The 15,065-nt window shown below is 37.6% G+C and overlaps 1 protein-coding gene across 1 annotated transcript in view; it reads right to left on the bottom strand.

Annotated features, from left to right (window-relative positions):
• Positions 1-5,947, bottom strand: part of LOC131425914 (transcriptional regulator ovo-like) — an 84,636-nt gene extending 78,689 nt beyond the window's left edge. The window contains exon 1 of the mRNA XM_058588205.1: positions 4,929-5,947. Within this exon, the coding sequence (XP_058444188.1) occupies positions 4,929-5,163 (235 nt within the window). The 5' untranslated portion in view covers positions 5,164-5,947. The remainder of the gene's footprint in view (positions 1-4,928) is intronic.
• Between the last annotated feature and the right edge of the window lie 9,118 nt (positions 5,948-15,065).

Below are 15,065 nucleotides of genomic sequence, written 5' to 3' on the forward strand. Positions count from 1 at the left end.
TCCGTGCCTGCTGCGATTGCGCGTGAAGCGTCGGTAAACAACCGAAAATTTGCAATGAAAATGATGCCACGACAGAACACGGATTGTTTGCGACGGATGACACTTTTCGGTGGTGGTTCCATGTTTTCTGTTTTTTCGTTCGGTGCCCGAACAAAGAAGCGTGCTGTTTTTTCGGTTTGCTTTCTTTTCTGTTGGTGTTTTGGTGGACTTGGTTTGTTCAAAACCTAGTTGTTATTCTTTTTTTTTTTTTTTGGGAATTGATTTCACCACTGAAGCACGCCATCACTTTTTCCTTTGTCCGAAGAAAATCGAAATGTAATAGGGTTTCGGTACCGTTGGAACTGACATTTCTGGTACGTCATTCACGTTACCGAACACGACGCCCTCAACACAGGATCCGAAACGTGACGACGACGACGACGACGACGGTTCAAGCGACCGCCGCACGTTTGCGGGTCCGATTCGACTGCAGTTTGATCCAGTTGCAACCAACCGTGCTGCTCTGGGGTGGATTCCGGCCGATTGGTCGGCAATTCAAATTTGCAGCCGCCGCCGTCGCCGCTGCGCATCGGACTTGCAAAAATCGGATCCGCGCTCACGGTGTACTGTCCTTTCGGTTTCGGATGCTCGCTTTCGAGGCCGGCGAACCACGTGCATTCAAATGACGTGCGGCTAAGTCACCCGAAACAAAAGCACGGCTGCACGGTGGGGGCTTCCCGGCCTGGGATTCTCGACCTCTAACTGTTCTCCTGGTTAGCATCGATGTGCGATCGATCGAGCACGAACAGGGCTGGTGCGCGTTGACAGTGGATCCGTGCGGGCCAGCACGCAAACAAACAAACAAACGAACGAACCAATCGATCTATGAATAATTGAAATATTTCAAAGATCGCTCACGCGGCCAGCGTTCCGTTGCCGGTGGTTTGTGGTGGTGGTGGCGAATGCCGTCAATCAGGCAGGTACAGGCGCGACGCGACGCGACAGACGGGTTGAAAGTCACAAGAGCTTTAACTTTTTTTTTATCTGCCATCGCGCGGGACCACGGGGAAGGGGACAGATGCTCTAAATGCATTTCGAATACGGTGCAGAAGAAGAACCGTCTGGAAAGTTCTGTCGCTGACGAAGACGACGACGACGACGACGCGGGTTCGCATCCTCTCTGCATATGCAGATCAAAATTTGATTTCCAGTGATTTTGTTTCAAGTGTGGAGTGGAAAATTTCGATATCTTTGCACGTTCGGTCGAGAACAGAAATTGTGCTAGCGACTCCGTACAGCATCACGCAAAACTTCTGGAAGTTTTTTTTTATATTTACGATTCGTTCGTCTTAGACTCGTCAGTGCATGACAGTTTGTGTTGAACGGTTATGCCACCTAGCAGCAGGCAGTTAGTAATTTGCTATAATATTCAACTTTTGATTTTTTTTTCCATAAATAACCTTCGCCACAAGCACAATGATTAGTCTCGGAAAGTCCAATTCGAAGGAGATGTGCATCTAACGTGTAGTGATTGGACATGAGTCTGGACATCACACGAATGAAATCCCTACTCTCATCCAGTCCCCTGAACCATGCCTTTGTCGATATTTTCGGAATAATTGAGTTCATCCACCAACCCAGATCATCAATTGAAATCGGTCTCTCATAAATTTCACCCTCAATAGCACCACGGTTGGCTAAAATATCGGCTCTTTCATTGCCTGGAATGGAGCAATGAGCCGGGACCCAAACTATTGTGATTTGATAATTATTATTCAATATGACGTTCAGGCACTGTTTTATTTTGCCCAAGAAAAAGGGTTCATTTTTGCCAGCTGCGTTTGAGCGAATGGCTTCAATTGCACTCAGACTATCTGTGAAGAGGAAATAATGGTTTGGAGATAATGTGACGATTACACTCAAACTATAATGAACTGATGCTAACTCTGCTATATAAACAGATGCAGGTTCTTGAAGCTTAAATGAGACCGAAACATTATTGTTGAATATACCAAACCCAGTAGCCTCTTCAATTCGTGATCCGTCCGTGTAAAATATTTTCTCAGAGTCAATATGCCTGAACTTACTTGTGATTATTTTTGGGATTTCCATCGAGCGTAGGTGTTCCGGGATTCCACGCACTTCGCGCTGCATGGATGTGTCGAAAAATAAAGTTGAGTCAGGGACATTTAGGAGGCTGACACGGATAGGAATATATCTTGAAGGGTTGATTTCCTGTGACGTATGGTTAAAATATACTGTCATGAATCTTGTTTGAGATTGAAGGTCAACTAACATTTCGAAGTTATTAATAACCAGGGGATTCAGTACCTCACATCTTATTAGCAGTCGCGATGAAAGCTCCCAAAAACGATCTTTCAATAGAAGAACTCCCGCCAGAACTTCAAGACTCATTGTATGCGTCGAATGCATGCAGCCTAAAGCAATTCGCAAACAACGATATTGAATTCGCTCCAGTTTGATAATATGAGAGTTTGCAGCGGAACGAAAGCAAACGCATCCATATTCCATCACTGAAAGTATCGTTGTCTGATACAATTTTATTAGATCTTCCGGATTAGCACCCCACCAAGATCCTGTTATTGTTCGAAAAAAATTTACTCTTTGTTGGCATTTTGTTATCAGAAACCTAATGTGTCCTCCCCACGTGCATTTGGAATCAAACCACACCCCAAGGTATTTGAAAGTCAAAACCTGTTGGATCATTCTTCCCATCATATGAAGCTGAAGCTGCGCGGGATCATGCTTTCGTGAAAAAACGACCAGCTCTGTTTTCTCCGCAGAGAATTCGATACCCAGATGAACAGCCCAAACGGACAAGTTATCTAAGGTATCTTGCAATAGTTTTTGCAGATCAATAGCTTTGGGTCCAGTAACTGAAACTACGCCATCATCTGCCAATTGTCTTAGTGTACATGGAGTTACTAGACAGCTGTCAATGTCATTCACGTAAAAATTATAAAGGAGCGGACTGAGGCATGATCCTTGCGGTAGACCCATGTAGCTAATTCTGAATGTTGCCAAATCGCCATGTGAAAAATACATGCGTTTCTCTGACAAAAGGTTGTGCAAATAATTATTTATAACCGATGGAAGTCCATGTTGGTGGAGCTTGTCTGAAAGAACATCAATGGAAACTGAATCAAATGCTTCTTTAAAGTCTAAAAATACAGATGCCATTTGTTGCTTTTGAGCGAGGGCAATTTGGATGTCAGACGAAAGTAATGCAAGGCAATCATTCGTCCCTTAATTTCTACGGAAGCCAAACTGAGTATCAGACAACAACCCGTTCGTCTCGACCCAAGTGTCGAGACGTCGTAGAATAATTTTTTCGAACAATTTCCTGATGCAGGACAACATCGCAGTGATCTTTTCTATTGCAAATAAGCTGAGATATTTCTCGATTTCTTCTAAGAACCTCTTCGGTACCATACGGTATTAGTCACTTTGAAAGTTTATGGAAATGAGAAAAATGAATACAATTTAAATTGAGTATTTTCATGATAACCAGGAATTTTAGCCCGGGTTGAAAATATTGTTAATTTGCATGCCCTAGTAGCTCAATAGTCCAGAACAAACATGCAGGGACCTCTCGATATGCATCGGTCCTGAACGAATATGATAGTGATGAAACTTAGCAGAATCTTCTAATTTCCAGTATTTTTGAAATATGGAAAATTTCGTTCCCGAACAACATCGTAGTTTTCGCTGTGTTCGAAATTACCTTCGCTTATAATTAGCATTTTAACTGTTTAGAAATTGTATCACTTCTGGACATTATTCAGAAACTATTTAAGCATTTAAAATATAACGAGTAGTGATCTTTTGAATTTCATTTAAGCTGGTAATTAAAAAACTCATGTCTGAGTGACATTTCTTGATTAATTATTTGGATCCCATCGGCACCAAACAATTTATTCACTTTACATGCTTATGGAAATGGAAAAAAAATTGAAACTAATTTGAATCGAATATTTTCGATAATCATTCATGCTTATTCGAAAAGTTCACAAACTCTTTCAGTATTTTTGAAGAATTTTACTTATATTTTTAACTTTTCCAAGAATTCATTCGAAGCTCACAACTCCAGAACAAATATGCTAGAGAAGAAACTTAGCAGAATCTTCTAATTTTCAGTATTAGTGTTCCAAGTTACCTTCGTTTACAATTAGCATTTTAATTGTTCAGAAAGATTATCACTCCTGGACAAAATTTAGAAACTATGTGAGCATTTAAAATTTAACGAGTAGTGATCTTTTGAATTCCAATTAAGCTGGTAATTAAAAAAACACATATCTGAGTGACATTTCCTAATTAATTCTATAGATTCTATCGATACCAAACTATTTATTCACTTTATATGCTTATAAAAATGAAAAAAAAATTGAGACTTATTTGAATCGAGTATTTTCGATAATCAGGCAGTTCAGATCAAGCTCAATATTGTATGAATTTGCTTATTCAAAAAGTTCACGAACTCTTTCAGTATTTTTGAATAGTTTTACTTATATTTTGAACTTTTCCAAGAATTCATTCGAAGCTCGAAAGTTCAGAACAAATATGCTAGAGAAGAAACTTAGCAGAATCTTCTAATTTTCAGTGATATTCAAATTGGTAAAATTTTCTTCCCGAACAGCATTGTAGTTCTTGTTAAGTGTTCGAATTTTTCTTCGCTTACAATTAGCATTCTGATTGTTCATAATTTTTTTCAGTTCTTGACACTGTTCAGATGCTGTTTGAGCATTTCAAAAGTCACGAGTAGTGATCCTTAAATCGAAATGAGCTGGCAGTTAAAGAAACGCCTATTTCGGAAATTTTTCTTCGCAAATTCTACGATCTTCAAGAGTTTCATTTACATTTTGACTTATTTGAACAATTAATATCCAATTCTAGTTTCCTTCAACAACAACAAAAATCCTCCAACTCACCTGTTGCTTCCTTGGGTTCCTTGTCCCGGGAAACCAGTGACAGTGGTTCACTGCCGGATCCGGTGCCAGCTCCACCGCCGCCACCGTGTCCACCGACCACATCACCCGGACCATTGGCACCGTTGGCATGTTCCTGCGATTCGAGCAACCAGAGCCAACGTTCCTTCAGTGGCATCGGCTCCAGCAGCCGCTCCAGGTGAATCCAGTCCTTGATTAACCGTTTTGGCTTCGGCATTGTGGTGAACTTTGTTCAGTCAGAGCAAAAAACAGGGGGAAAATTCTAACGACACACACTTGCGGGAAATGTAATCCAGAAAATAGAATTTCGTTTCTTTTTTTTTTTGTTTTCTTCGCTGTCACACACTTTTTTTTTTTGCACTTGTCAGTCGAATGCGATTCGTAGAATGCTCATGTCAGTCGATTGATTTTTTCACGCTAAACAGAATCGAACTTCGGTATTCCACAATCCAGCTTCGGTATTCAGTACAGGCCTTATTCATCACTTGATTGCAGTACCACTTGGTCAAACACACAAACCGAGATCCGTTTGCACTTGCAGCTGCCTAACCACGCAATCCTTAAAACAAATCACTTTACCGAAATATCTTAGAAAATATTGCACTTTGAGTAGTTATATATCCTTCACGGGAAAGGTTTCACATCTTCACATTGTCGCTTGCCATTGAAACAGATCGATTCCACTTGCTGCTGCTACTGCAATTATCCACGATCAAAACACACCGTTTTTTCTTGTTCAGGGCGACTCGTAGGGTAGGGTCAACTCGTTGATATACCGGAAGGTTTTGCTTCCGCCCACGGAACTGATTGTCGCCACTGTCCGCTGGAATGAATGGGTGCTACTCGGGTTTAGGCAGTAGGCCTTGGCCACTGTGTTGTATGGGCACAGTGAAAAAAAAAATGTGTAGAAAAGTGTAACACACGCGACTTCGCCAACGACACACGTTCGTTCTTGGCGGCGTTCTTTCACTTACTGTACTCCGTGTTCCACAGTTCCCAAGTTCCGAGAGCCTAGCTAGCTGGCTGAACCGCTCCAGCAGCTAAGCGGTGCAAAAAAAAACAGAATTACAGCTAGATTCGGAACGCAACACCAACACAGTAACAAAGCTCCAATCTTGTGCACGGTGTGTGAGATGGGCTGCAGAACTTTGCTGGTCCCGGTGCGGTTGCTGAAACGGGACGGAATGTGAACGGGACAGCTAAGCCGTGCGCCGAAGATACCTGTTGTGTTGTGTTGCTGCTACTGTCGTGCCGTTGCTGGTGGTGTGTGGTACGAGCGACCGAGTTCTGTTTGTTGTTATTCTTTCCGATATATCATCCGTACCTTCGTCGGTGTGCGAGCATTTCGCTGCGAGTGTGTTGACAAAGCGATCTTGACAACGCAAGATGTTTACGGTTTGTTCCGCTGCTCGTCGTAGCACAATTCGCCCGCTTCTTGTACGCGCACAGGTGAGAACGAACTACATTGAAAACGTACGCACACACATAAACTCAGATTCTAGCAAGCGGGGCTTTCGTGCGGGTATACAACGGAGCTTTTTCGATGCTTTGTTGCTGAAGCACCAACACAGCCATGCATGCAATTTAAGCCGGCTCCAGTGAACAGTGGGTTTGATGTGAAGATTTTGTGAAGGAAATATAATTTTATGTTCTATATAACAAAAGTGAATTTAAATTCTTCCTAAATTTTTAAAATTTCACACACTACAACCAGTAATCAACGCTAATGTATAAACGGAAAATAAATCAATATTGTAACTTACATTGGCGGTTAGCAAAGACTGCGATGCGACAAGATAGCAAAACTGTCATTCTCATCGATTCCCTTCGAGATATTTTTAAATTAACCGTTACAATGACAGTTTTTCATAACCAGAATGATTATACAAAGCTACTTTGTATTAATCGAAGTCTTTGTTTACAAAACCTCCTGCTTCACTCGAAACATTATCGATTCGAACTATAAAAATGTACTACTATTAAAAAAAAATGTAAATCGGCTAATCTAAACTAAGTATGACGCGAAAAAACAAACAAAAACCTCAACACAATTTTGAAAGTCTGTAAATTGAACTGTCTGAATTGTCAAAAAAAAAACACTTCGAAAACCTCTAAAGAGTTTGCAAAAAAACTTAGTCTACTTTCAAAAGAAATCGATAAATTTATATACAAATCGGCAGCCTGGCATATGTGGTTCCGACGCTTGTTATTTCATAATTCTACGGCGATTCCACTGCATGCTTAGGGCGCTGAAAACCACAATACTATCTAGAAATTTGACATTTGAATTGTTAGCGCAAGTTCAGTAGTTGGAAATTCTACGTGGTAGATTAAAAACAGAACTGAAACTGAAACGAACTCATCCCTAGCAATCCTTTGAAGTTTTACTTATTCGAACATTTCTACTGTCAACTTTGAAACTGGTACACGCTGTCGTTTAATTTTTTTTTCTATATTTGAAACACGAGTGAAACGCTGCTGCGATTATCAGTTAATTTTATTTAAATTTTCTAGATTTCAATTATAAAACTGTTACAAATTATACATTTAGAACTAAAACACTCCTAAACATGCCTTCAGTGCGGTAAAATTTCATTTCAATCGAAAAATATAAATGAAAATGAAATTTATGACCGCTGACCGTTAGCATATCCCTACTAATTCATTTGACTTTTGCTGCCATTTTCAAGTGAAGCTTCCAGAATTAATCGTCAGCTGAATAATCGTACCTAGTCGTTTGAAGTTTTTCTTGCTCCGATTCAAGTGCCAAGTAGTCTTGCTGCTTCATTGTCTTCGCTCTTGGTAGTAAGCAAGTTCGAATGTATAGAATTATAAATGGAGTAAAGTATTAAAAATGAAAACTGAAGGTGGAAACAATTAATTTATGTCAATTCTGTAATTAATATTTCAGCTATCTGGTTTGTCTTTCATCTATTATCTTGAACTAATTCGAATGTTTAGATGAACCTCATTTGAAGGCTGCTCTCAGACTATTGAAAGAGATATGGTGTTACTTCAAGAGAAACGAGTGATGAGCTGACTGCTGCCCGTTCAGGCCGTCAGCAAACGTTGTGTGTCAGAGTGTGAAGTTTACTGCAGTGGAGAAATCGTCAATGTGTTCTACATTCATTTTCAATTGAATTGAATGAAACTTTACTGCACTGCATGCCTTTATAACGCGTTAATTTTCTCGTCTTCAGTTTTAAACCAATAAAGATGTTCTTTACGTTTCGTCTTAGACTCGTCAGTGCAGAGTAGTTCAAATTGAACTGCTTATTGCAAACTTAAACAGTTCAATTTGAACCGCTGAGCAGACGTAAAGTTTATGCTATTTGCAAAACTCATATATTTGGTATCAAACTACCACGTCTTTCCTGACGTGCCGAACGAAAGCGTTGTTTTCGGCTTATTCTGGCCGATGCAGGTATGGTCATTTAGGAGCACATAACCGTTTTTACTGTTCTTTACGTTTCGTCTTAGACTCGTCGGTACCAAGTATATAAGTGTTTTGCAAATAGCATTAACTTTACGTCTGCTCAGCGGTTCAAATTGAACTGTTTAAGTTTGCAATAGGCAGTTCAATTTGAACTGCTCTGCACTGACGAGTCTAAGACGAAACGTAAAGAACAGTAAAACCGGTTATGTGCCCTAAGCACAAACATAGGCTAACCCCTGAATGACAATAAAGATGTTTGATCAAATTTGCAATGGCTTTCGAAACACTGAATGTTTGGTAGTCAATTCAATAAAAGTTCCATTCCATTAATGGTCGACAGAACTGCTTTGAAAATCATTCTGTGAACATTTTCTTAGCGTTTTATCACTCAATGTCAATGTTCAACGAAATTTTTATGTAATCTACTGTAAAACTCCAGAAACTGCAAACTACAATTACTACTTATTCGATGAGTATGGCCGTTGAACAATTTTTTAAAATAAAATAATGTTTTATTCCAAATATTCATAAATGTTCGTCACGGAAAACAATGTGTACTGATATTGAATGTCCGGGATATATCAGCAAATTCTTCTTCATCAACAAGATTCGGCTAAATTCTTCTTCATAAGTAAAATTTGATCAAATTTTGTAGCGGAGCGGTCAAATCATTTCTTTTGATTAAGATGTGTGCCATCAGTATAGGTGTGCAAGCGGATATACCATTTCTAGTTTGCATTAATGAAGAATAGTTAGCGTTTCGACTGCAACTTTTACTACTTCTTATTCAGAACTGTAACAGTGCATCTATTTGATGATAAACATATTCTACCACACAAATAATGCTGAGAAAATAAGTGAGGTATTGAAATCATTTTTCTCAACAATTTCTAACTTTCAATAATTCTAATCTCTTATTTCAACTTGTTAATAATATTAATTTATTTTCACTATTTATTTCTCATGTGTATTTTTCCTTATAATCATCAATAGTAGCATAATATACAATATCGTTCAAAAGGGTTAACATACCACGAATGTTGAAGTGCACATTATTATACGCTAAATATACAACTCGGCCAACCAACTCCACGCGAAATTCGGCCAATCTACCACAATGGATTACAATTTACAAAGTAAATAATTTACGCTGAGTCAGTAAACAACAATAGATAAATTCGGGTCATTCGAAAAACTCTTGCTAACTGCAGTGATAGCGGCTTCATCATGCACGATGGTTTAAGGTTTGAAAGAGTGTAATCTGTGCGAAATTTATGCATCAATCGACTAATGAAACGTTTAGGCAAACATCAGAAATAACCGATTTCCTACCGTAAACCTGAAAAGTCGCTGATTACGAAGAATTTGGTTCCAGCTGATTTTATTGTTGAAATAAATCACCTATTTATTGCTTATCAACAAAAGTTGAGCTATTTTTACTGATAATATCCATTTTGATTCAATTTTGCTTTATCTTCATGATAAAAAAATTAATTTATTTTATCTATGATCTTATTTGTGTAATGATACAACAAAGTTGAATGTTGTTCGAATGAATCATATCAAGTCCATTTCTTAAAAACCAGAGCAATTCTTGACCCGCGACTTGAATCCCGATGAAAAGTTTGTACGCGTTTCATCAGTGAAATATTATCTGGTTATTTCTTTTTCTTTGGGCTTTTTAACAATTCAAATGGACTTAACATTACATAACACGTTTTCTTCGCAAAAAATATTTGATGCAGGATATCTCTATCTTGACCAGACTGAAAGAGCATCAAATTATTATATACTATGAAAAGTATTATTCCAGCGCTTCATTGTGGTTTGTAAATATTTGCAATTCTATAAATGTGAGTAATTGGAATTGCTTAAAATTTATTAAAATCGAAGCAAATGTATCTAAAACATCCCTCCAAATTATGTATGAAACATTAACAAACAAGAGTGTAAGTTGAAATACTAATATTTTTAAGTAAAAATATCTTATCATTTATTTCAACTGCAAAATTTATAAATTCAAAGCACTTCACTTCACTTTTTAACAGAATTTGCAAGTTAAATTTACTATGAAATTGCATGTCAGGAAATTGATGTGAACGCTAAAGTATGAGTTATTTTTATCAGAATATTTATTGAAACAAACTAATCCACCGAAAAAAAAAACCAAACATCTAGTTTTGCAGTTTTTAGCAACAATACTTGCTATTTTAAACCAAATTTTCTATGTGTTGTCACTAAATCGTTACGTGGAACCCAAGTTTAGTTATACACTGAAGTCTTTTTTAGGCGAGTTTACGTACCACATAAAAAACCGCATAACTCTGAAAATTCGCATTAAATAACCCGCATAACTCTGAAACTTCGCATAAAAAACCGCAGAAAGAAAATCGCATAACTTTGAAAATTCGCATAAAAACCACATAGCTCGGAAACTTCGCATAAAAAAAACCGCATAACTCTGAAAACTCGCATAAAAAAGTTTCATAAAAAAAACCAAAAAAGACCGCATAAAAAAAGACCTTAGTGTATTCACAATATTCTTCGCTGAGTGCACGAGACGTTATTATTACTTGAAGTATATTTTGATTCTGTGTAATGGAAACCTCTATTTAATATTATATGAGGAAATTCGATTTTATTATTGATTGGTCAAGATTTCCCTTTGAAAAGTCAACTGTAATGTAATAATGCGTGCTATCGAATTTCCCTTGGTTCTGATAATCTTATCACCAAATCATTCAGGTGAACTCACAAGTAGCAAACTATCGCTGTTTGATTCTATTAGATTAAACTTAACAAAGAACGATACGCAAATCTCACTGTGCCGTACACCTTCCACACACACTGAAATGGGTGAGCTTTCCGATCATCGATCGGCAATAAGCCGGCAGATCGTTTTCGTTGTATTCGTGCTCGTGCGAGTGTGTGCCACCTAAAGTGCACAGGTAAACCAGTTACTTACGAGCGCATACATACGCATCGCCGTGGCCCATCGCTGGAGAACGGATCGCTCAGCCGATCGATGCGCACTGTGCGATCTCTTTCTTCTTTCTTCGCTTCTACTTTTCGCCGTCGCCCCGCATCACTTCGATCGGTTTTTTTTTTATTTCGTTCTATCGAATGCCACCTTTTACCGATTATTCTATCGTAGAACAGCGGTAACACGTAACACACTCACATGCAGGGTTGCTAGAAGGAGATAGAGATTAACATTCGTCGATCTTCTGCTTCGATCAAAGCCTACTGCTGCTGTGTGCGATTGTTTGAATGTGGAATGTGTGCAAGGCAATGGGCTCAGCTATCGTCAGCAGCACAGGCACAGGTATGCTCAAGCACCGTTTCTTCGCGGATCGTCTTCTTTTGTGTTCGTACGGAAGACGTGAGGAGGAAGGTGGACTAAGAAAAAAAAAAGACGAAAAAGAATCATAGTGACAAAGCACTGCCACTTCCCCATTCGTTCCACCCTTCATTCATGACTGCTGAATGCTGATATGTGACAGAGAGACACACAATATCAACTGAAGCATATCCAGATCCAGCCACCGGCGGCGTTGTATGGATGTCAATACATAGTAGGTAGAATGCATGTAGTTGAGAAGTTGGTTGCTAAGACACAAAGAATAACGAGGAACAATGAAAAATCTTCTACGACAGCAACAACAACAACAACACGAGCAAAGACGACAATCAAATGGCGGGAAGGAAGGATGGTCAACAACACTTAACATCATCGGATGGGCTTCCACAAGTGACCCGAAGGGAAGCAAGGAAACAACAAAAAAAAACCTGCCCGGGTCTGCCTGACTGACTGAGACTGAGCTCTGCTTGCTGCCCAGGTTCCAAATCCGGTTCGGCAACCGACGAGGGGCAGGTCGCCCATTATCACTGTTGTGCGGATTTTATTGTCTTCTTTTATTAAATCGAATTACGGTTATTGGAGTTTTGTCAGTGGGAAACCACTCTCTACCTACAGAAGTTGTTTTTTCCTCCTGCTCCTGGCTGAGATTTTCGAAATCAGACAAATTGGATTATTCCGAAGGATCTGTGAACTGGACTCATGACTGCATTATTCCGCTACCTGTCATTACTGTCAATGAGGTTAGATTTGGTGTTTCATGGGTTGATTCTCAGAATTTTTGTGACTTGTACTTGCGTTCTCACATCAGTAGCTTTTAATTGATAGAATAAAAATTTTTATTGGCAATAACATTTTTCGAAGTATTACCACAGACTAACAGACAGGACACTCAAATTAGATTCTTCAATCATTTTAACGGTCATTTCGAATATTCCTTTATTTGGGACAGTACTCACATGTGTCATGATGGCGCCACGTTACCCTATCAAAAACATCCTGTCTGTCATCTAGACTGTGTTTATTTTTTTCATTTACCAACAGAGTGGCCATTCATACAGAATTACCTGTAATGTATTGATTTGTATACGTCCATGCGAATTTCATGCAGGATACAGATTTAATACATATTGCCAAAACTATTTACATAATTGTGCCTACATCTCATCATCCAACGCAAGACATAATCGAACCCGTTTTGTTACATTATTTACTTGCTTCTGGTCTGCCGCCACTTAATTTCAATGAAAACTACCAACACAATAAAAAATAGTCTAAATGAACAACGTTGAGTCAAATAAATGGTTACCTTCCAACATCGCGAAAAAGTTAAATATATTATCAACGTAATCCAATAATTTATTGTGACGATTCATTTTCAAATATTTTGATGAAATCAGGCATCCCTGCAAGCAGCTGATCGGTGTTGACAAACGAGGGGAAACCAACTAGTAAAAAAACTTTTACATAACACAAGGGGTGTACAGATAGTAAATAGTTCGCGCAGTACAATATAGGTGGAGCTAGTGCATCACGAAAAATTTTTTTTATAAGAATTTACTCATACTGTCATGTCTGTTAGTCTGTGATAAAATTGCAGATAGTCTCATTGATTCTTTTTTCGACAAATGTTATTTATTTCCGATATCGTTACCAAACGGCTTACTATTTGCTCGGTAAAACTTGACGCACAAACATTTTCTCCCAAATGTCGCACAATTTTGCCGACATTTGAACAGCGTTGAAGTGCTCGGTAATGATTTCGGTAAACCATTAGAGATCATTTGCATGTGCCAAAATTTTCGATTTCGTACGAGTGTTGAATTGTCGAGATTCTTGTCGGTTTGGGCAATATAAATAATATAACTAAACTTACATAAGAATCTTTCAAGTTTACTTATTTTTTTTTGTAATTCTGAATGAAACATTCATCATTCTTCGGAATTCTATCAACACGCCTTTCTTTGAAAAACAGCAATTCTTCAACAAAGTTTAATGTTCAGATAAATCGTATTAGTTTTCTTTCTCATAAACCTGAGCAATTTTTTCACCCATAAATTAACAGAAAAGTTTGTACGCGTTTCATAAGTGAAATTCTATCTGGTTATATTTTTTATGGGCATTTCAACATTCCAAGCATAAGTATTGATAAATAATATTATTTGAAACTTCATAACATTACATAACACGTTTTCTGTACGAAAAACTTTTTGATGCAGGATACCTCTATATTGACCGGAATGCACCGAATCATTGGATACTATAGAAAGTAATATACCAGAACTTGATTGTGGTATGAAAATAATAGGAACTTTTTAAATGTCAGTAGTTGGAATTGCTAAAATAAATATAAATCGTAAAAAATATCGAGAACAACTCTCCAAATTATTTTGAAAGAAATCATTTTGCTTTTGAAAACAAAATATATAATTTTACCAACAAACAAAAGTGTATCTAATAATACTAATCAATTTAGGTTTATATCATTGATATTGACAGAAACGCAAAAAGTAAAGTATTGGTTATTTTTTATTAAAATATTTCTTGAAGCAAACTAATCCACTGACAAAAATCAAGTATCTTGTTTTGTAGCTTGGCGGTTGTTCGCGACAAGAATGCCAAAAGAGAATCCAAACGAACACGGGATGAAAATTGTGCAAGTCTTCATTTTTTCTCTTACAGAATTTTAAAGTCTCAGTGAATTTTGTCGAGCTGCATCGATTCGATCGTCGGACGGCGCTGCGATCGGGCCATCATCGAGCAATTCTCCACCATTAGCATCGACCGCGTCAATCTACACGCAGAGAAAAATATTGTAAAAGTAACTAAATTTTGATTTCACGCTATAACTTATTTTTTTGAAATAGTGACAAAAGAAAATTTAGTTTGATATTGCAAATATTGTTGCTTGAAACTATAAAACATAATTTTTAATTTTTATTAGTGGATTAGTTTGTTTCAATCAATATTTTAATAAAAAATAACAAATATTTTACTTGTGCGTTTCTGTGAATTTCTCAACAAACAATTTCAAAGTAAATTCAATTTGAAAAATTAGTTTTAAATTAACTAAATTTAGATCAAGTTAATAATAGTAATATTTTTTGGTTGAAAAGTTTGTTTGTTTGTTATAATCTTATATTTCATTTTGTTTTTACGAATAAAATGATTACTTCAAACCCGGCGAACGACCGCAACTAATAAAAATAAACAATGTAAATTAATCAATGATATCTTTCAAATTAATTTGCAACGTAATTTTTAAATACTACTTTTATTTCAATGTATATTCGTTCTCAATTTCCTAAAACCCTGCCTACCAACT

The sequence above is a fragment of the Malaya genurostris genome, chromosome 1 (assembly GCF_030247185.1).
Source record: "Malaya genurostris strain Urasoe2022 chromosome 1, Malgen_1.1, whole genome shotgun sequence".
NCBI classification, from domain to species: Eukaryota; Metazoa; Arthropoda; class Insecta; order Diptera; family Culicidae; genus Malaya; species Malaya genurostris.